Raw genomic sequence first — 21280 nt, 5'->3', positions numbered from 1 at the left:
TCGACGGAGGAGGCGCTCCAGTTCCATTTTCCTCAGGTGACGTCCACGTTTTCCCACACACCGATTCGTCCGTGTAGTTTGGATTCGCGCACTCTTTCCTCCCTTCTCCAATTAACCAGAAGGCTGTTTAGTGTTTTTTAAAAAAAGAAAGCCTCCTCCCGGTGCATTTTGCATCTTTCGCAAAAACATGGCGGGATCTCCTGCTGTCTGCCTGCAGATGGTTTAAATCAGTGCAACTTTCACTTGGCTGCCCGTCAACAAAGTGTAGCCGAGGAAAGTTTTCTTTTTTTTGTCAATTCGAGCTGTTTGTGGACTGTGTGGAGAAAGTGATCGCCGAAGATTGGCAATGCCGTTCTATGAGAGGAGCGTGGAGCCGCAGCGGGTGAGCAGGTTGGCTTCGGACAGTTGCCGGGCGCAACTAGTTGGCGATTTCATACACGGCAGCGTGCTGCTCTTCCCCAGGAGGCTGCTGTTTTCCACTTTGGAGGAGGTGTGCTGTCACACGCTGGCCAACGTTCTCCGCCAACTCTCGGACCTGTCGCGACTCGCAAGTGATATCGTAGAGGACATCGAGAAGGAAGCCGGGCTGATATCGCGGAGAGCTCTGCGGCTACAAAGCCGCCTGGAAACTTTACAAGTGGGCATCGGCAAGCTGAACCACCGGAAAGTCAAGATCCGTAAGTGGCGCTTAATCTCTCGTTGGATTGGCTTTCGTGGGTTTATTGTTGTTAACTTGCGTTTGGGCGCAGGTGTGTGCTCGCTTTGTGGCGCAGGAAAGACATCTGCCTGGTCGGTTCGGTACGCAATGTAGGCGTGCACCTCGGCGAGTTTAAATCCGACGGGGGAACCGCAGAGTGCAAGAAGGGACAGCTCTCGAGGGACTAGGGCGCAGTCTCTCGGGGGTTGGGATGGTCTGAACGATCTGTTACCGTGTCTGGATAGGACCTTTACTGGTCTTCATCCAATTCTAAACTTCGAGAGCTGTTGGAGAGCCTGAATCAGTTCTTAGTTAATTTGTAACGCTTCATGTCCTTAAGTTGTTTATCTGCTGCCTTCTTCTGAGTGATGATGATCCCATATGGAGATAAATTCAATCAGTTGGCGGTGATTGTAGTGCTCCAAATGACTGACAGAACTCCCTGCTTTTGTGCACTTGGCACTATTGTATGCTAATCGCGTGTGTCTGAACACTTGTGTGCGTTTGGTGTAAACGCCACGTTAAACCCCCCAAGGTCCGACAGACCTGACCGATCTGCTCCCAACGCTTCGCTGACCATCTGGATGGTAAAACGAACCGCTCCATGGCTCCCATTGGGAAGACTCCTCGTGTCACTTACGCGTCTTTATTACGGAAAGGCTCATATCGACCATTTCAAGGGGACCATTCTTCTTAAAATAGTGCGCATTTCTTAAAATCGAATTGCAAATGTACAATTTTATAATGCAAATGTGAACCACTTTTAAAAATAGTTTTATGTGTTCGTTGTTACCATTTCCTGCAATACATTGGGAACATGCGTTCAATTTGCATGCCCAGAATCCTCATAATCGCCTTGAATGGTATGCAATAAAATTGCGAGTCTCCCAGTTTTCATTACCCAATAGTCCTGGACGGGACGCCATTACACTCAGTCACAGATAACTTGATAATATGGCGTGACAAGGAGAGGGGGGGGGGGGGGTAAAAAGGTGATGAATGTACTCATTATATGAAGTCGGTGCAGTGTGGCTTAGTAGTTAAGGCTGAGCACTTAAAATCACAATATTGGCAGTGTGTGACCATGAGCAAGTCTCTTGCATAAGAAATTTGACAAATTAGAAACCATTCAGTTAGTCAAGCTTTTACGTTTAGCTGTCCCAATATCTCATCCAGAACCTTCTTAAAAGTTGTCAAGGTTTCTCTGTCATCTCCATGTCTCAGTAGTTTCTTCCAGATTCTACAACACTTTGTGTAATGAAGTACTTACTGACTTAAGTCCGAAGTGCACTCCCCTTAATTTCCACAGGTGTCCTTGAGTATGTGTTTTCACTGTTAAGCTGAAAGCGTTCTGCTGGATCTACTTTATCAATGTCCTCTAGGATTTTGCTCCTCACTAAACTGGATTTATTCTCCCTGTCTGTCAGAATACAATATGTCCCTAAATCCTGAAATGCACTTGCTTGCTGTCCTCTGCACAGCTTCATGTGCTGCCATGTCATGTAAAATCTCACTAGTGCATTATATAGCCTGAAAAGTGCATTTTATACTTTTCCTGTCTGTGCTTCATTTGGGGAAAATAAAAAAACAATCAACCAATTGTTTCCTAATTGTAGTAAGCTACTTTGATTCAAGGCACCAGCCAAATAAGTGAATGTAAATGATGTCAATTCATCCACACAAGGCGAGGGCACTAACCAGGTCAGGCCATGCACATCAAAAGGCAAAGATTTGTTATTAACTATTCATCACTTTTGATTAAGTAAACTACTTACCACTTTTGCATTTATAAATTACTTATTTGGGTGACGTCTTTATCCAAGGCGACTTGGGATTTGAGAAGCAATAGATTACATGTCTTGTTGTTTTTCCATTTGGAGCACAAGCAGGTGAAGTGACTCGCTCATGTTCACAAATTGTCTGTAGCGGGATTTCAATTTACCACCTTTGGGTCTGAAATCCAAGCCTTAACCCCTATGTCATGCTGCCTGTCTGAAGTAACCTTTTTAGTATAATAATTTTAGTGATGAATGATTAAAATTTAATTGTATCATTTTGATTACCTCACATATTGTTTTTAAATAAGTGCTTAATTTATTTAAACTTGGATTAGGTCCCCACACAGTGTCTTTTAAAAATATTTCTAAGTCAGTCTTTAAGATCTATGTGTCAAGTATGTGTTTATCATATGAAGAATCTGAATGATACTGAGCAAACCTAAAAGTGGCTGTTTAGTGTTTTTGTGAGCTTCTCCTTTGCTGATTGCGTCTCTTTGGAAGCACAAATGGTCTTCGTGGTGGTTTGATTTTTGGATCGAGGACTTTGGAGGGCAAGAATGGATTTGCAAAATGAGAAGTAACGGGGCAGTGTGTGGTGCAATTGACAGTCATTACACTTTTTTTTTATTACAATGGGTAACAAAATTTAAATTTATAGATGAATCTTACAGTATTGTTCATGCAGAATTCAAATCAATTCAATAGTCCAAAGCCTTAACCACTGCCTACTGATAAACATGTATATATTTAATATACAGATTAAAAAAAGACAACTCAAAAACTATAGGTGATAGAAAATTCTGAGTACATTTGTGAAATCAGCATGAACAAATACTTTTTAAAATACCAAGTTTTTCTTTGTTGATCAGTGTCATGAGTGTTCAGTTGGTGGTCACTACAACTTCTATTTCAGTGGATATATTTGAAAAACATTGACACAAAGCAAACAATCTATACAGTAAATTGAAAAAAGGGATTTAAAGTGCTGTTGTGATGGTCCCTGTCGGCTCCACACTACCTGGTTGCTTCTGGGAGTCTCTTGAACCCGAAACAGTCAACAGTCGTAAACAGAGATGAGCCGGACAGATAAGGACACACACAATCCGCAAGGAGTTGGTGCAAAGTGCATTTATTAAAACTAAACCAAAGTGTTCAAAAGTGCAATGTGAGATCTTCAATAAATAATTTATTAAAACAAATGCGCCATGTGGAGGTAAAAAAAAAACAAAACAAAAAAAAAAACAAGATTAACAAGGTTAAAATCAAAGGCTAACATCCAGTTTTTAAAACCACGAGCGTCTGTGCTTCTCTCTTAATCCAGTGTTGCCTTGGCTTGCCCTCTGTGGATTCCTTAGCACAAGGAAACTATCCACCAGCAGTTGCAAAAAAAAAAAAAAAAAAAACCTTTAATCAAGCTTGGGTCCCTGTTGGCAGTCCGTCAGCCTTTGCAGGGCGCCATGCCAAGCTTTGCTCCTCACACCCTCCACACCGCAGTCCGTCAGGCTTTCGTGGGAGCCTCCTGGAACACTTGGTCGGTCTGCTCCAAAGAGTGCTCAGCAGGAGTGACCCTTCTGCCCATTTCCTCAGTGTCTGACCCTATGCTTCTTTCCTGGTACTGTATTATCTTTTACGTCCGCCTGCTTCCCTTCTCACAGCACACGAGCCTTTGTGCTGTTACTGCGCTTCTCTCCAATCCATTAACCTACGTTCCTCATCATTCTTTTCCTTAATTTTTTTTTTTGTTCTCCCTCTCTGCCATGAAGGCTCACTATATAGCCCTAATTGGATGCAGGTGCGGTCCTCCACCCACTCCAAGGTGTGAATGAGGCACCTGACTGACCCGCTTGCATTTGCATGTGAATTTGTGATCAGCCAAGCACCCAAATCAACCCTGGAGCAATGCTGGCATTCTCTGGGACTTGATTATTACAGCTGTCCATTCACTTTAGTACTTTTTTTTTTTCATCTCTTATTTCTACGCCTTCCAACAAAACTCTACAGTTCTGGAATTAAAGTCAAGTGAAAATTAAAATTTCAAAAATAGTTTAAAATCAGTGTCTTAATAATTCTTGGACATCCTATATTTAGAAGCTGAAGGGTAAGTTTTTAAAGCTAAAGCCATGCAAGTTTAAGGTCCTTCTTTTCATGGAGATGTGTGGAAAGTGATGTGTTTTACTGGAGGTTTCCTCTTTTGACTGATTATAAACTTTAGTGGCCTTCCTGTTGCTTGTTATATGCCTCTTAAGAAAAACCATACATGATGGGCCTTGAGTTGAAAAAGATTACTGGGGTCTGTTGAAAAAGCAGAAAACAACTGAGTTGTTGCCAAGGATGGATTTATTATACTATCAGGGTTTTAATACATTTGGGATTTGCAACATTCTCATTGCGTCCACCTCAGTCTTTTGATTTTGAAATTTGTATCGTTGTGTGACTTTGTGTCAAAGTTGTACTCCTCGTATGTGGTTCATTTTCATTTATTGTGAATTGCATGTTGATTACTTGGGGGCAGAGGTGGTAGTTTGCTGACACAGGACAAGGGGTTTGGCCTCCATGGGACCTGCAAGTGGCAGATTGAAAGTCCTGCATTGCTAATGCAAAAGTTCTTCGTGTGTTCCAATTATCGGTGCTGTAATGCCGCACAGAAAAATTATAATATGGGTTTCGGTGTGGATTGTGCTGTTCAGGATATATGAATTGCAGAAATGGTCTGAATTGATTTTGTATTTCTTTAGATCTCTAACTAATGGATGTAGCCAAAGTGGTCCTTCTGTTTTACTTTTAAACAAATGTCCTGTGGTTCTGTACCATGTGGGAATGGGAAGTATAGTTCTTTACCACGTGCTAAGACCACTTTTGAAAACACTTGTCTATTAAGTTTATTGATTTCTTCAGTGGCTGTCATGGTGGGTCAGTTGGTAGTGCTGTTACCTCACAATAAGGAGACTGGTGTTCATATTTTGGGTGTTTCCTGTGTGAAGTTTTCATTTTCTCCCCTTGTCCGCATGGATTTCCTATGGCTGCTGTGGTTTCCTCCCACAGTTCATAGACTTGCAGATAAAGTAAATTGGCATTGCTAAAGTAACCCATGTGTTCACCCTGTGAAGGACTAGCAACCTGTCCAGGTGTCGTTCCTGCCTTCCTACCTATGATTGCCTGGATATGCTCCAGCTAACCTGTGACCCTGCTCTGGATAAGTGGCTTAGCAAGATGGATGGATTTTTCAGGCCCCTTCAATACCATTCAACCATCCCTGTTAAGGGGTAAGCACAGGTGGATGAGCCTGTGGTGTCTTGGGTAATGGCCTGTTTGTCTGGCAAATTGTAGTTTGTAAGGCACAAGGACTATGTGAGGGGTAAAAAAAAAAAAAAAAAAAAAAGGCATCACACGGAACTGTCCTATCTTCTTTTATGTTCACCTAGTACACTTCAGTCTGTAACTACAGTGACGGGTCATGTCATAAGCAGAAACTCTCAGGTGATTCTACATTAATGAGGTATTGATAAGGGGGAGGAGTCAGGGGGAGAACTGTGATAATTGTCTGCAACTTAACATCAGCAAAACCAAATATCTGCTTATTTACCTTCACTGTAGCACAGAGCCTCTATTCCTGGTCACTATTTGAAGAGTGGATGTGGTGGTGCTATTGTGCTTCATGGAGCTTCATTATTATTGTAGAACATTTTTGTGAACAATAAATCTTATATTTCATAATGATTCAATGAAGCTATGTGTCTAGCTGGGGTTTTTAACCAGATTTCCCCCCCAAGGGTGATTTTGTGACTTTTACTTTAGGATTTTTGGTCATGACAATTTTAGTTTGCAGCTAGGGTAAAGGACCACCCAGTGGAACCAAACCTGTAAAGAGAGCAGGTGTGGCCATTTGTGTTTTTTTTTTTTTTGAGGCCTTCATTCCATTTTCAAAAATTGTTGTCAGAAATCCTAACAACTTTAGGTTTATTGGTATTCCCAATGATGTGTACGAGTTTGTTATATGGTTTGCCAGTGCATCACAGAAGGATGATTCCTGCCGTATCCCCATTGCTTTTGCAAAACAGTTTGAATCTCTGTGACCATGACGTAGATATTTGGGTTACCAAATGCATGGACAGGTGAATGTTTCTGATCTTGCTTTGCTAACTGCAAAATTGTTATTTTTTGCTGATGGATTGGTCATTTGATGTCATTTTGCCTTTGAATGATTAATGTGATTGTGGAAAGAAATGCAGTGCACTCTAAGCAGACACAGTGAAACATGAGTTTGCTTTGCTTTTAGTTAAGGCGTGTTCAGTTTGTGGTTTACTGTGAGTGAATTAAAATACAATACGCCTTTGTATTGCATTTCAAATTGGCACAAATATTGTATGCTATATGAGAAACCAATGAATCATTTAATTGATTTATTTTCAATTATGACATGAAAAAAATCTTGCAATGCATATTTTTGTTGTGTATTTTTTGGCATGTCGGTTTATTTAATATGATTGATTGATTGCCTTTAGTTTGGGCACTGACCCTCTTAAATTATCTGAACAATAAAATAAAAACTTGAACATTGTGGAAAATTAGCAGAGAAAGACCACATAAAATTGGTTGGTGCACCATAGGCAACCTTGATTAATAGATTAATTGTGAGGCTCCGATAAAAAAGAAACAAACAAGTTAGAAAATGCACCATTGGCATAACATTCATGTGTGTTTGGGGTCCAAGTTAATGGAAATGCTATCATAGCTCACTAAAGGTCAGCAGACTCGAATATAGCCACACCATAGAACTCTGCACCAGCCATCAGTTCTGCTCCCTTTTGTAGCTCAGTAGAGCTGATGTTCCCCATTCTGCCATCTCAACAAGGAATACCTGTCATGAGATGTACTTGGAGCGAGCAGTCGCTCTTTTGTTTCTCGTTTTTCCTTTCATAGTTCTCCAAATCACACAAACCTTCACATTTTTTTTATAATTGTGGTAACCCACGCTGATGCTTGTTAGTAATTAACCTAACATGGTCAATTGTACACACATAGGTGCGAGCCTCTTGTCCAAGGTGGCCAAGCCACCAGAAAAGCGCACTAAAATCGTTAAATCAATAATAAATTTACCCTTTTAAAACATCCCTGGACTCAATCTATCACACAGAATGAGAGCACTAATAAGCAATTGAATTAAATAAATGTATTTCATTAGCCGCTTAATAGGAGATTGGATTGGTTGGAGTGGTAATGGTGACCGTCCAGGACGACTGTCTGAGATCCCCGAGTTTGTTAGTCATCTGTTGGCCCCACTTTGCATTTCATTATTATCTGACTGCTGGTTAAGGAGTTTGAATCTCAAAAAGCAAGTTAATTAAAATTAAGGGGAAAATAACTCGTGCATTAGCAGCCATAATTGGTCACTAATTAGGAAAGTAGTTCAAATGAAATCCTGCAGCTACTTCGGCCCCCTGTGATGGCCCAAACCTGCAGCCTTGGCCATTTTTTTTTTTTTGTTTGTTTTTTTTTTTTTAAACTCCAGCATTGATAGTCATGATCCAGGGCAAATGAAAAAATAAGCCAAAATTACTTTACTAACTTATAGCAGCAGATTTAATAAACCAGGTGAAAATCAATGTGCAAAACCGTACATTTTCAAATAAATAAAATAATCTTTGAAAATTTGTTTAATTAAATTCAAGCAGTGTCTTGGGTGAAAATAAATAAAAACTTTGGAAACCATCCAATTCATGAAAGGTAACCCTTTGCGGCATTCCTAATTGTCACATTCAGTCATAATCAGGACCTTGGGACTAAAGGCCACAGCCCACTGCGTCTTGATCCTCCTACCTTCTTCTTGTTTCAGCTGTGCTCTCTCCGTGCTCGTTTGCTCTCTTGGGGTAAGTAAACAGACTTGAACTTTGGTATAGCCACTCTCTGGAACCTCCACACAGTCCTCGGTCTCACTCCTCTTTTAAATAATCATCCTGGCAGATGCTTCCCTTTACATTCTCTCTTCCTTTACCTCCCCATCCAGCGATCACTGTACTCTTCTCCTTTCTGTCAACAACTACCGTTTCTCTTTTTCAGTACCAAACTGATTTCTTTTATCTTACCAGCCTCGCAGCTGGTGCCTGCTAATTACTGCATCGCTCAGTAATTAGCTAAAACACGCACATCCCTCACTAGTGTGAGCGTCACAAACGGGTTATACTAAAATACACTAAAACTGTTAAATAACTTGAACAATTAAAACACCCCCCAGTCATTGTCTCACAACACCCCCAAAATAGATGTATGCATATTATTCTAAATCTCAGGGGTGACACAAAAAATTTTTAAACAAAACCACTGATCATAACATGAATTCCACACAGACAAAGTCCAGGCATGTGAATCAAGCTTAGAATGCTGGATCTATGATTCAGCATAATCACTACATTACTGCATCTCACTTTATTTTAATGTAAATGATGCATCCTTCTCTATAAACACTATGCTCAATAATATCTGAACATTTGAAAGAAGTCACTCAATGTTAAATCTGCCTTGTATTTTTCTCCAATCTTTTAGACTACTGCTTTTGCGTTGTTCTGTTTAGGGCAGGATAATTGATGGTATCGGTAAGCTTTTAAATGCAGGTTTCCTTGTGGCCACAGGATTATGTGTTTTTTTTTTTTTTTTTTTAATCCTGCTCTCTGTCATCAGCGATCAGTTTTCCTCATTGTGAATTATATTCGAGACACAGTCCTAGAATGTTCCCTCTGATTCAAATGCTATAAATATGAAATATGATAGCTTGTATAAACTTTGGATTTTGGCCTGCATTACACTATAGCTTGAGAGTCTCATACAGAGTCCGTGCCAGAAAGTTAAACGTAACAAGTAGAACAGATCTTTTTGGCCAATCGGACCATGTCAGTTTCCTAAAATCAGCTTGTGGTCAAGTCAAGGTGAGGTTGTTTTAACATGTTGACTTTAAGGATTGCATTACAAGGAGTACATTACATGTGTGAGAGGTGAGGGATTTGCTCCGGAGGCGCTCCTCTCGGGCTCAGTTGCAAATCCTCACTTGGAGCTGACAGACATAAATTTGGGCAGCTGGACTTTGAGTGTTGGTACAGATCTGTAAGCTAGTTGAACTAAAGGAGATCCTCACAATCATCTCCAAGTTACCAATAATGTACATCTTACTTGGACACCATTTTATAAATGGCCTGATCTAGCAGTGCCACTGTTGGTGCAACATAAAAGGTCAGCATTATGCATTTCCTGGTCCTTTGTTTTTGCAGATAAACCTTCAAACATAGGCTACATCCACACTATGTGTCTCTATTATATTAAAAAATCCTGTGACAAGACTTTTTTGAAGAGATTTTTTTCAAGTCCCGCAAGACTTTGACCATGAGATTTTTTCAAGTCACGCCCTCCTCTCAACCATATTCAACCACGTACACGGTACTCTTACCTCTCATTCGTGTGAATGCTTTTGTCAGACACAGTTCCTGCTCTCTCAGCTCTCATAAATTTTTATGTTTTCCTCACTTTAAGTTCCCAATAAAAGAAGATGTATTATGTCCAAATCTTATTGAAGAATTTCATCACAAAGCGTTATCAATAGAAAAGATGAGTACCCAGGCAATCCTAGCACAGAGAAATGCTGGAGTCAATTGAATTTACGCCAAAAATGTCGATTGGTTACACAGCAAATTGTTTAAATGCATATCAATAGACGATGCTGAAACAGTTTGTGGTGATCGTGCGGAACATGAAAACATCAACTTACAATAGCTTTTGCAAAGACAATTAATAAATATCCGAGCCAAACATTCGAAAAAGTTATTTTATTTAATAGAGAGAGAAACGAAATTCAATCACGGGCAGTTACAGATTGCGTTTTCACGATGAAAGTTCAGAATCACAATTCAATGCGATATTGACGAAAATTTAATTCAAAAAATTGTTTTTACTGAATTTTTACGGTACTAGGGGGCTTTGCCCCCTGCTCACTTCGCTTGCAAACCCCCGTTTTTGGTTTTCCAGATACACATCTTTTTAGATTTTTTTTTTTTCCCTTTGAATTGTTGCTATTTCATTAGTTTCACTTTTATATCAGAACTTATGTAACAACGATATTTGGAATCTTTCGAGCCCCAATATGCTGAATCTTTTAAATGAGGTCAGTGAGACATGTGTTTAATGACTTTGTACCATAATTCAGAATAGGTTTCTCTGTTTTGAATTTCAGCACAGACAAAGTGATCTACATCATCAGCAGTTAATAATTTTTTTTGCAAAGTAACCAATAAATACATGTGAGGTAAACCCTGTGTTCGAAATTCTCTGACTTAAACTTCAAAGTCTTACAAAATTTACATACTTCTGACATATCACCTGTATTCATATATTAGATCACTATTTGCCTTTTTATTTCTCCGAGTAATAATTTCTCTTTTTTTGCGCTAATGCGATGTTTACTTTCTTTTTTTGACACTATCGTTTTTTTTTCTGCTTTCATGTTCTGTATATATACTCCAGCCATCTGGAGTTTTTTTTTTTTTTTTTTGTTTTTTCTGTCCTCCCTGGCCATTGGACCTTACTCTTATTCTATATTAACTAATGTTGTCTTATTTTAATTTCTTACTTTCTCTTTTATTTTTCTTCATTATGTAAAGCACTTTAAGCTACTTTTTTGTATGAAAATGTGCTATATAAATAAATGTTGTTATATTGCTCTGCATGTTTCGCGCCTATGTTTTTTTTTTTTTTTGTTTTTTTTTTTTGAGTCTTTTGAATTCCAGTTTACATTATCTCTAACCTGCTCTGCATGTGTTTGGCCCCCTTTTTTTAACCTCTTTATGACGTTTTACTTTGTTTTCTACTCTTTTATTTCTGACCTCGCTTTGTCCTGCTATTTTTTTTTTTTTTTTCAATGACGCCTGGTCCGTGGTGATTATTTTCCCTTTTTTGAGTAATAATTTCCGTTTTTTTGTGCTACCATGATCTTTCTTTTTTTTTTTATACTTTCTAATTTTCCTACTTTCATATTCTTTAATTTTCTCCACATTTGTATCGCGCATACTTTTTTTTTTTTTTTTTGAGCCTTTTGAATTCCACTGCTTTCATAATCTCTGCATATGTATAGCGCCAATGTTTGTGAACGTATTTATGAAGTTGTGAAGGCGAAAAGACTTTGTTTTCCACTCTTTGCCTTTTATTTCTGATCTCGATTTGTCCTGCTATTTATTCAGTTACACCTGGTTCTGATGATTAATTACCTTCTGTTTGTGCTAATGCGATCTTTACTATATATTTTTTTTAATACAGTATAATGTAGCGGCTGACGTAATAAAGTGTCTCAAAAGTTCTACTTGAACAATCGCCGACTTCGTAAACCCAAACACAACTTTCTAGCACCCTCTCCGATCCCTCCTCCCCCGGGTCTCGCCCCCTCCTTACCGCATCAATCAATACCCCACTATCAGTCTTCCGTGCTGTACTCCGCCCTCCCTCAATCGGACCTAAAGGTCACTTTAAACAAAAAATGCTTCAACCTGGCTGGGACGCTACAATACTTTCGAATTTTATTGGTTTCATATTCTGTACCTTTCTCTGCAAGTGTATCGCGCCATCGTTTGTTTGAGCCTTTCGAATTCCACTGCTTTCATAATCTCTTATCTGCCTTTTTTTCTCTCCAACGCTTTTGGGTCTCTTTTCTCAGCGCTGCTCTTTCTTCTTTGCTTTTAGTCGTTGACGTTTCATCTAGAGCGTATTGTCCTTTTACGCTTTATGTGCTGAGAGCACAGGATCTGTATGTGCTATGTGCCTTTCCATGGCTGAGTGTTTTGATAGCCATGCTCTTATTTGATATCGTTTGAAAGTAGGGCATGTCTTGCAAGAATCTCCTGTTCCACGACCCTGCGAGACGGCCCTGGGACAATCTCTTGGCACCAAGTCTCATGTTTACGATCCCCACGAGACACTCCGTGGCCAGTCTTTTTTGTCTCGCGGGTCTTTTTAAATGTCTACCGAGAACTTCTGAAAAGATCACATATCGTCGCCCTGCTTTTTTCTTTTGTAGGATTTTTTTTTTATAATAGAGAGAAACGTTTAAGTTTAAAATGTGTTTTTGTGTTAATTTCAAAGCCAAACAGAACAAAATTGTATTACTCAACGAATATCTGTTAACGCAACATGAAACATAATTTATTTTAAAATTATTAAGTTTTACTATTTTTTAATATAGTTACAGTGATCCCTCCTCGATCGTGGGGGTTGCGTTCCAGAACCCCCCGTGAAAGGTGAAAATCCATGAAGTAAAAACCATATGTTTATACAGTAATCCCTCCTCCATCGCGGGGGTTGCGTTCCAGAGCCACCCGCGAAATAGGAAAATCCGCGAAGTAGAAACCATATGTTTATATGGTTATTTTTAGAATGTCATGCTTGGGTCACAGATTTGCGCAGAAACACAGGAGGTTGCAGAGACGGGAACTTTATTCAAACACTGCAAGCAAACATTTGTCTCTTTTTCAAAAGTTTAAACGTGCTCCTTGACAAGACAGAGATGACAGTTCTGTCTCACAATTAAAAGGATGCAAACATATCTTCCTCTTCAAAGGAGTGTGCGTCAGGAACAGAGAATGTCGGAGAGTGAGAGAAAGAAGAGCAAACAATTAAAATTCAATAGGTGCTGTTTGGGCTTTTAAGTATGAGAAGCACCGCGCGACACAGCAGCCGCAACTAAGCCCAGCAAGGAAGGGAGCAATGTGAAGGTAGTCGTTCAGCATTTTTTTAGAGAAGCGTCCGTATCCTCTAGGGGTGCGAACAGCTCCCCTGCTCACGTGTGTTTGAGGAGTTTTATTTAATACGTAATACGTGCTCTGATTGGGTAGCTTCTCAGCCATCCGCCAGTAGCGTCCCTTGTATGAAATCAACTGGGCAAACCAACTGAGGAAGCATGTACTATAAATTAAAAGACCCATTGTCCGCAGAAATTGGCAAACCAGCAAAAATCTGCGATATATATTTAGATATGCTTACATATAAAATCCGCGATAGAGTGAAGCCGCGAAAGTCGAAGCGCGCTGTAGCAAGGGATTAAAGTAATTACGTCCTGTAATGTAAAATAGTTCTGTTATGCATATGTAACAATTCCCATGAAAATAAAAATCTGTTTAAATTGCACATCCACGTTCCCATACATGAGCAGCAGAACCGCAAAGAGGCTAGCGCGTAGCACAGGCCCGGGGGTTGGCAAGCGAAGCGAGCAGGGGGAAAAGTCTCCTAATTTTTATTTAAAATGCAGGCATTTGTCTCCCTCTTCGCCTTTCGTCCATACCTCCCTGACATTTTTAACCCCAGAAAAACAGAGTTTTGAGAATGCTTTGTGGACTGTATAGTTCTAAGCTTTGCTTTGAGGGTGGTTGAATGAGATCTTATCATGCTCTCGAGTAGAGTAAACTGCATCAAGACCTAATCCAGGCCTTCAAAATTCTTTGTAGCAAGTAAAAATTGAGGCAAGTTTCAAACAAAGTGGCTATTTGGTGTGTCTACATTGGAAATGAAATGGACTACTTCATAATTTTGTTTTGTGTTTTGATGCCTTTGAAGCATGCCTCTCTAGTCACAGGACATATGCTTAGTTAGCAGTAGCGCATCACAGACACATGTAGTTATAGTAATGTGGACAGAACACCATCCTTAGCACAAATCTACAAATACTACATTTTTATCAATTGTTTGGTATGTGAAGGCAAACAAGTATTCATGAGCATAACCCCAAACGTAACAAATGTACAGGTGCATCTCAATAATTTAGAATATCATCGAAAAAAGTTAATTTCAGTTGTTCAATTCAAAGAGTGAAACTCCTATTATATAGATTCATTACACACAGAGTGATATATGTCAAGCATTTGTTTTCTTTTCATTTTGCTGATTATGATCTATAGGTAATGAAAACTCAAAATTCAGTATCTCAGAAACTTGGAATATTACATAGAACCAATAAAAAAAATTTGAATACAGAAATGTTGGCCTACTGAAAAGTATGCCCATGTACACACTGAATACTTGGTCAGGGCTCCTTTTGCATGAATTACTGCATCAATGAGGCATGGCATGAAGGCGATCAGCCTGTGGCACTGCTAAGGTGTTATGGAAGCCCAGGATACTTTAATTGCAGCCTTCAGCTCATCTGCATTGTTGGCTCTGGTGTCTCTTATCTTCCTCTTGATAGACTCTCTAAGGGGATGAGGTCAGGAGAGTTTGCTGGCCATTCAAGCACAGTGATACCATGGTCATTAAACCAGGTATTGGTACCTTTTGGCAGTGTGGGCAGATGCCAAGTCCTGCTGGAAAATGAAATCGGCATCTCCACAAAGCTTGTCAGCAGAGGGAAGCATGAAGCATTCTAAAATGTCCTGGTAGATGGCTACACTGACTTTGGACTTGGACCTGGACCAGCACCAGCAGATGACATGGCTCCCCAAATCATCACTGACTATGGAAACTTCACACTGGACCCTCAAGCAACTTGGATTCTGTGCCTCTTCACTCTTCCTCCAAACTCTGGGACCTTGATTTCCAAATGAAATGCAAAGTTTAGTTTCATCTGAAATGAGGACTTTGGACCACTGTGTTTTAATGGATCTATATAGTATGAGTTTTACTCTTTGAATTGAATTACTGAAATTAAATTCTCGATGAAATTCAAATTTTTTAAGATGTAGTAATGGCACATACAGTATAACATCTATTTGAATGGTACATTGGAGAGTGTAATGTGGTTTCTCAGTCACAATCAACTGAGTACAAGTAATGGCAGTAAAGTTTAATTTTATCATTTTGAATTTGTACATCTACTTAAACAATAACAAAGTTCACATGCTTAAACAATAACAAAGTGTGGTCACTTATATAATAAACTTTGAAAAATGCCAAAAAGGCTGTTTTTATAGGAGTTCTTGATAAATGGGATTAAGGTAAAACTGATGACTCTGCTTTCATAGAGAAAGCCTTGAAGTTATGACAAACATAAAAAGGAGGATCAGATTTGGACAATTAAAGCAGCAGGAGTTTGTGACATTTGGAATTTGAATCAGTTTGACTAATTCAATAAATATTACTCTTTAGTAATTTTTTTTAAGGTGTGAATGATGCAAATGTAAATCTTACAATAGCAAATGTTAAAAACTTAATGGAGGGATTCTCTGACAATCCACAATTTAAAAGGATGTTGCTACAAAATCATTTTTAAGAGTTTATTTAAAAGAAAATATCATGAATCATGTTTGAATTTACAAATTCAACAGTGCAGATATAACAATTTTTTGGAATTTTTATTTTTAGTATTAATATTAAGCAGTATTTTTCAGTTGTAGGTGAGAAAAAGTCAGAATAAAATTAGATTGTGCATATGGCGTGAAAAATCAGGATGTCTATATCATTTTTTATAAGCTCTGTGTTGAAATCCCACTATGATAACAACCTCCCACTCCCATTGTTGTTACACATCTCTTTAACACATTAAATTCAAGTTCTCCATTGTATTTCGTTATTATTGCCAGTACAAGTTGAGTATCCTTAATCTGAAATTCGAAAAGCCAAAACTTTGTGAGCGCCAACATGACACTACAAATGGAAAATATCACACCTGATCTCAGTTGCCCATATGGGGCTCTGACCAATGTTCCCTCTCATTTTTTGATGAGTAGATGTGAATGACACATGAGCTGGTACTTGCCATTTATGACCGATTTTTTTTTTTTTTTTTTTCCCTCCCATCTTCCCCTTTGAATTTCAAGAGGCACAACAAGACTTTAACGACGAATGTCAGGGTGGAGCTACGGGTGTATTACCAAAGGGTGAAAATCGCAATAACACTTACGGGCACTTACATTCTGCTGCAGGGGATGGGGAGTGAGAGGCACAATTCAAAAGTTAACATAGGCTTTGATGCTTTGTTGGTGCCAATCTGTTATCAGCTAATCTCCACGCCAGACCTACGAACACAACTCACTGTGTTTACTGCTTATTCTCTGAGTATACTAACCTCTTAATCAAAACACAGTATTGTAGGTAAAGACTGAAGCCTTGCATTGGTTGTTGTTGTTGTTGTTGTGTTAACAGCTGACACGGGTATTCTGCTGGTGCTACTGTGTACAAACTTTGTCTCATGCACAAAATTATTTTAAAATATTTTATAAAATTACATTCACACTATATATGTACAGTATAAGGTGCATATGAAACAAATACATTTTGTGTTTGGACTTGAGTCCCATCCCTGACATCTCATTATGTGTAAGCAAATATTCCAAAATATGAAAATATCTGAAATACTTTTGGTTCCAGCCTTTTCGGATTAGGGATGCTGAATCTGTACTAGTTTACATAAATGATACGTCTGTAACTACTTCATGGATATACAACTATTTTAAAGCTGCTGTTACTATTCGTATTATATATTTTCGATTTTATTGTAGAAAAAGGAACAATATTCCTCACTTAAACAGTGGAGGAATCTGTTTTTGGTGTGATATTGAGTATTATGAAATTCTACTGGCATTGGTATTGAATACAGAAATTCTGGTATTATGACATCCGTAATATTATCACAGAACTAGCACCTGGATAGGCTGCCAGTATATTGGCACTGTAAAAACATGAGTAAGGAGCACATAAGTATAGCTGATTTGTGGTTACTGTAAAGTAAAATTAAACTTAAGGTTATTGATTTACTTTCTGGGCTACTGCTGTGCCTGTATCTGTTGAGATCCTAAGAGCTGAATTGAAGCCCCAGGGTGTTAAAGGCCATGATAGACGACTCAGTCAGGCGGTGTCCAAACCAGCCAAGCCGGCTTTCAGGACGTGTCCTCAGCTGAGTCATCTCCTTTACCTGAGAGGAATAAAATGCAACGTTGTAACTGTGCACTCTAGAGATGCAGTAGCCTGAGGGCAGGACAAGGAGTTTATTTCTGAGCCCCGCTGACTGGAGTTTGGGAACTGATATGTTAGAACTCTTTTTGGTCAAACATCTGCAACCCAGGCAATTTGTGTGGGTGGACTGAATGTTATGACAAGCCAGCTTGGGTTGGATGGAGAGAAGACTTCCCACGACTGCAAGGGCTTTTTTAGGCCGTGAGAAGCTGATCAGTGCAAGGCATTGTCACTTGCAGCTGAAGGCCGAATGTGGGATTCTTAGTTCGTCTGCAGCAGGCACACGGAGGAAGTCACCAATCTTCCTGTGCTCGTTGTCTTTAGGAAGTTTTCAACCAAGTGAGGCAGCGTGGGATGCAGATTTGGAGATATCTGTAGAAAGCTTCCTTTCCTGAGTAGTTTGAGCTAATAAGTGATAATGCTGCTTAATACAGAGTATAATTTATTTCTCACTCTCTGTGTGTGTGTGTATGTGTGTGTGTGTGTGTGTGTGTGTGTGTGTGTGTGTGTGTATATATATATATATATATATATATATATATATATATAATATACAGTGGGGCAAAAAAAGTATTTAGTCAGCCACCAATTGTGCAAGTTCTCCCCCTTAAAAAGATGAGAGAGGCCTGTAATTTTCATCATAGGTATACCTCAACTATGAGAGACAAAATGAGAAAAAAAATCCAGAAAATCACATTGTCTGATTTTTAAAGAATTTATTTGCAAATAATGGTGGGGAAAAAAAGTATTTGGTCACCTACAAACAAGCAAGATTTCTGTCTCTCACAGACCTGTAACTTCTTCTGTAAGAGGCTCCTCTGTCCTCCACTTGTTACCTGTATTAATGGCACCTGTTTGAACTCGTTATCAATATAAAAGACACCTGTCCACAACCTCAAACAGTCACACTCCAAACTCCACTATGGCCAAGACCAAAGAGCTGTCAAAGGACACCAGAAACAAAATGCATGTCATTAAGTTTGCAATATCAATCAAAAATTAGCATTAAGTGCTTTTTGAGGTTAGAAAAAGATTCAAGAAGAAACAAAAGCAAAAAAAAACCTCCCCAAATTAACAGATGAACAGAATGATGCCCAGTCTGTTCTACAGCTTATGGAGATATTGTTTTTCAGTATGTCATAAGAAGAGAACAGGATAGTGGTTTTGAGTGAGTAAATGTAATTAGTAATTTTGTTCTTTTTTGTTGGTAGGCATTTATTCAAACCCACTGAGGCAGTACTAATGTTAGGCTTTGATGCTAATGAAGAGTTGAGATTTTTTAGCAGTTTTTACCTTTGAATTAAGCCACTTTAGATCACCTTTACTAAGTTTTATACCACTTTTATATAGAGTTCTTCTGTATTCTCTTTCACACCAATACCACCAAGGACTGCATGTAGCATGTTGAACAGTAAGCAGGTCAAGTGAGTAATAATGATAATAATATTAGTCTGTGTGTTTTTTTTTTTAAAAAGAAAAGTACTTATTTACATAGTACTTCTGATACTTGTGATTAACCAATGGCATTATAACTGAAGCCAATTGACTACTGTTATTTGCTAGTAAGTGCTGTTGCTTTGGTGTGAATATGTGATCCACCAATGATCTTGTTTGATTCCACCCCATTGGTCTTGATTGACGGGTAACAAAACCATCATGAAACAGTTAATAGTGTAGGCATTAAAAGAAACATTTGGAATTGTACCATTCAGAAAAGTCCAATTGTTAAAATTTATTATTAAATTAAATTATTAAAATTATTATTCTATTAAAGTAAAAGCAATTTTTAAAATAAAATCTGCAACATTTAAATGTAACATAACCACTTTCTGGAAACAAAAGTTAATGATTAAATCTATTTCATAACAATTGGATAGCTTTTTTCACAACGTAATCGCTTATCCACCATGATACAAGGGTAAGTGTCTGTGTGTTTGTTATGACTTGGAATCCCCAAAAACTTAATAGTCCCAACAGTTCCAAAAACACTTCTAGTATTGCCCAGTGGGGACATTTTACCATCAAAATGTCAGCAAGATAAGAGAGCTAATGCAAGATATTTTTATATAATAAAATAATTATTTTAGTAAATATGCTGTGCTACCCTGTAAAGCTCCAAAGAGCACAAAAGGCTTAAAGGAGTTTCTGATGAAAGCAATGTAAGGTGAACAGTTCCAAGAACCCTATCTGATATGTAATAGCTTTTGTTTTGTGAATTTCCCCTTGGGATTAATAAAGTATCCTTCCTCTCTCTCTCTAATAGTGTCAGTATATCTGTGTCTCTGTTTTATGCCATTTGGTATTGCGTTCTTAAAATCAGTGCAAATGTTTTGATGCACCATCTGTTGGAATGAAAAGTGCAATCCATATTATTACTATATGCATTACAAAATACATTCCAACAAATAGTACACTGCAAACATTAATGCTGAATATGCTGAAGTCTGTGTTGATTAGCACATCAAGTTTATACTGCATATATTTCTGTACCTCTTCATGTGAATATTTATATTTGCCTTTTTATTTACTTTGGCACTAATAATATTGTATATTTTAAGGGCAGAAATGAATATTGTCATTTTTGTAGAGTATATATTGCAGTGATTTTTAGATTGAGACCCCCAAAAAGTTCCCCAATGTAAACTTTTATATTTTGTTTTGTCCATGGTCCAGAGGAGCAGAAGTGAGGAACCTTCACTAGAATGGAGCCTACTTAAATAATGTAAAAGATCTGAATAATAAAAGAGGCTGCCAAATCAGAAGACTCAAATACCAAAAAAAGGAAACCAGATGGGTTTAATTTTATATAGCCGCACCCCCACCCATCCACGCCTTGACAGCTGGGTGGGGTATTTTCAGTGGGCTAAAGAAAGGAACTTTTACTCGTTTTTTTTTTTCTTCTGTCCCAATGGACCTTCCTAAATGTTCAGAACAACAACGAAGCCAAAAATGGAATGTGTGGACTTGTCAGTGGATAAAGGGAGGAAAAAAAAATTAAAAAAGAAGTGAGCTGCATGACTTTATAAGGGGTGGCCTGCATCTGCAGTGGAATGGCCGGGGAAGTTTATGGCTCCCTCCTGTTGAAATACTGAGTGATTTAACACCTTTTTTTAAAACTGAAGGCAGCTCCACTGACCTATTGAAAAAGAAAGTTGCCCTTTTTTGTTACTGAACGGACGTTAAAACGGTCGTCTTTAAAGCATAACAGAGTTTGACCCACTCCATTTGTGACTGCTGTCATGTTTGTGATAAGGGAAAGAAAAAAGACTCCTGGGTGCCTGAAGTGTGAGGAATTTTAAGGCAGTTTACGGTTATCTGCAGTGGAAAGGACATAATGACTGCCTGCTGAGTATAGGACAGAGATGGATGCTGAGACACAGTGAAGTAGGATGCAGGCATGTGTATAGGCAGTACAGTTGCGTAGTGGTTACAGCTGCTGCCTCATGGCATTATGGGCCTAGGGTTACGATTCAGGGGAAGTTTATGCTGTTTTGGTTTCATATGTTTCTCGTGTTATTTTTGTTGATTCTGTGTGGGGTGACAATTAAAGGTCAAGTCACATTAAGTGACCTTTATGGCAATTTTTAGTCATAGACTTTACATAATATTAGTAATTTATGGAGGCAGTCCAGTGATCCCCACTTGTACTATATAGTGTGACATACCTAGCAAGTCTTTCCAAATAGTCTGCGACTCACCCAAAATTTCATATTGTCTTAAGCCATAGGGGCAGCTCTGTGTATGCAAGGGCTGACAACCAATGAGTTCTTCCCAAGTTAAGTACAGTGCATATAATGCAGCTATAAGAAATAAGCAATGCAATTGTTTTGGAGCTTGCTTACAGAAAAGATACTTGTCTGTCTGATGTTCTGTTTTACATACCGCAACAGAAACG

At 38.6% G+C, this 21280-nt stretch overlaps 1 protein-coding gene across 3 annotated transcripts in view; it reads left to right on the top strand.

Annotated features, from left to right (window-relative positions):
* Positions 1-106: 106 nt before the first annotated feature.
* Positions 107-21280, top strand: part of nhsl1b (NHS-like 1b) — a 258596-nt gene continuing 237422 nt past the window's right edge. Inside the window, exon 1 of one of the 3 annotated variants that reach the window (XM_051919267.1) lies at positions 107-677. In XM_051919267.1, coding sequence (XP_051775227.1) covers positions 347-677 — 331 coding nt within the window. In that variant the 5' untranslated portion in view covers positions 107-346. The remainder of the gene's footprint in view (positions 678-21280) is intronic. The other 2 variants (XM_051919269.1, XM_028820961.2) reach the window with 2 other exon arrangements.

This window comes from Erpetoichthys calabaricus, chromosome 15 (genome assembly GCF_900747795.2).
Source record: "Erpetoichthys calabaricus chromosome 15, fErpCal1.3, whole genome shotgun sequence".
NCBI lineage: Eukaryota > Metazoa > Chordata > Cladistia > Polypteriformes > Polypteridae > Erpetoichthys > Erpetoichthys calabaricus.
Note: the sequence above shows the minus strand (reverse complement) of the source record. Positions and strands in the feature narration are given on the sequence as shown.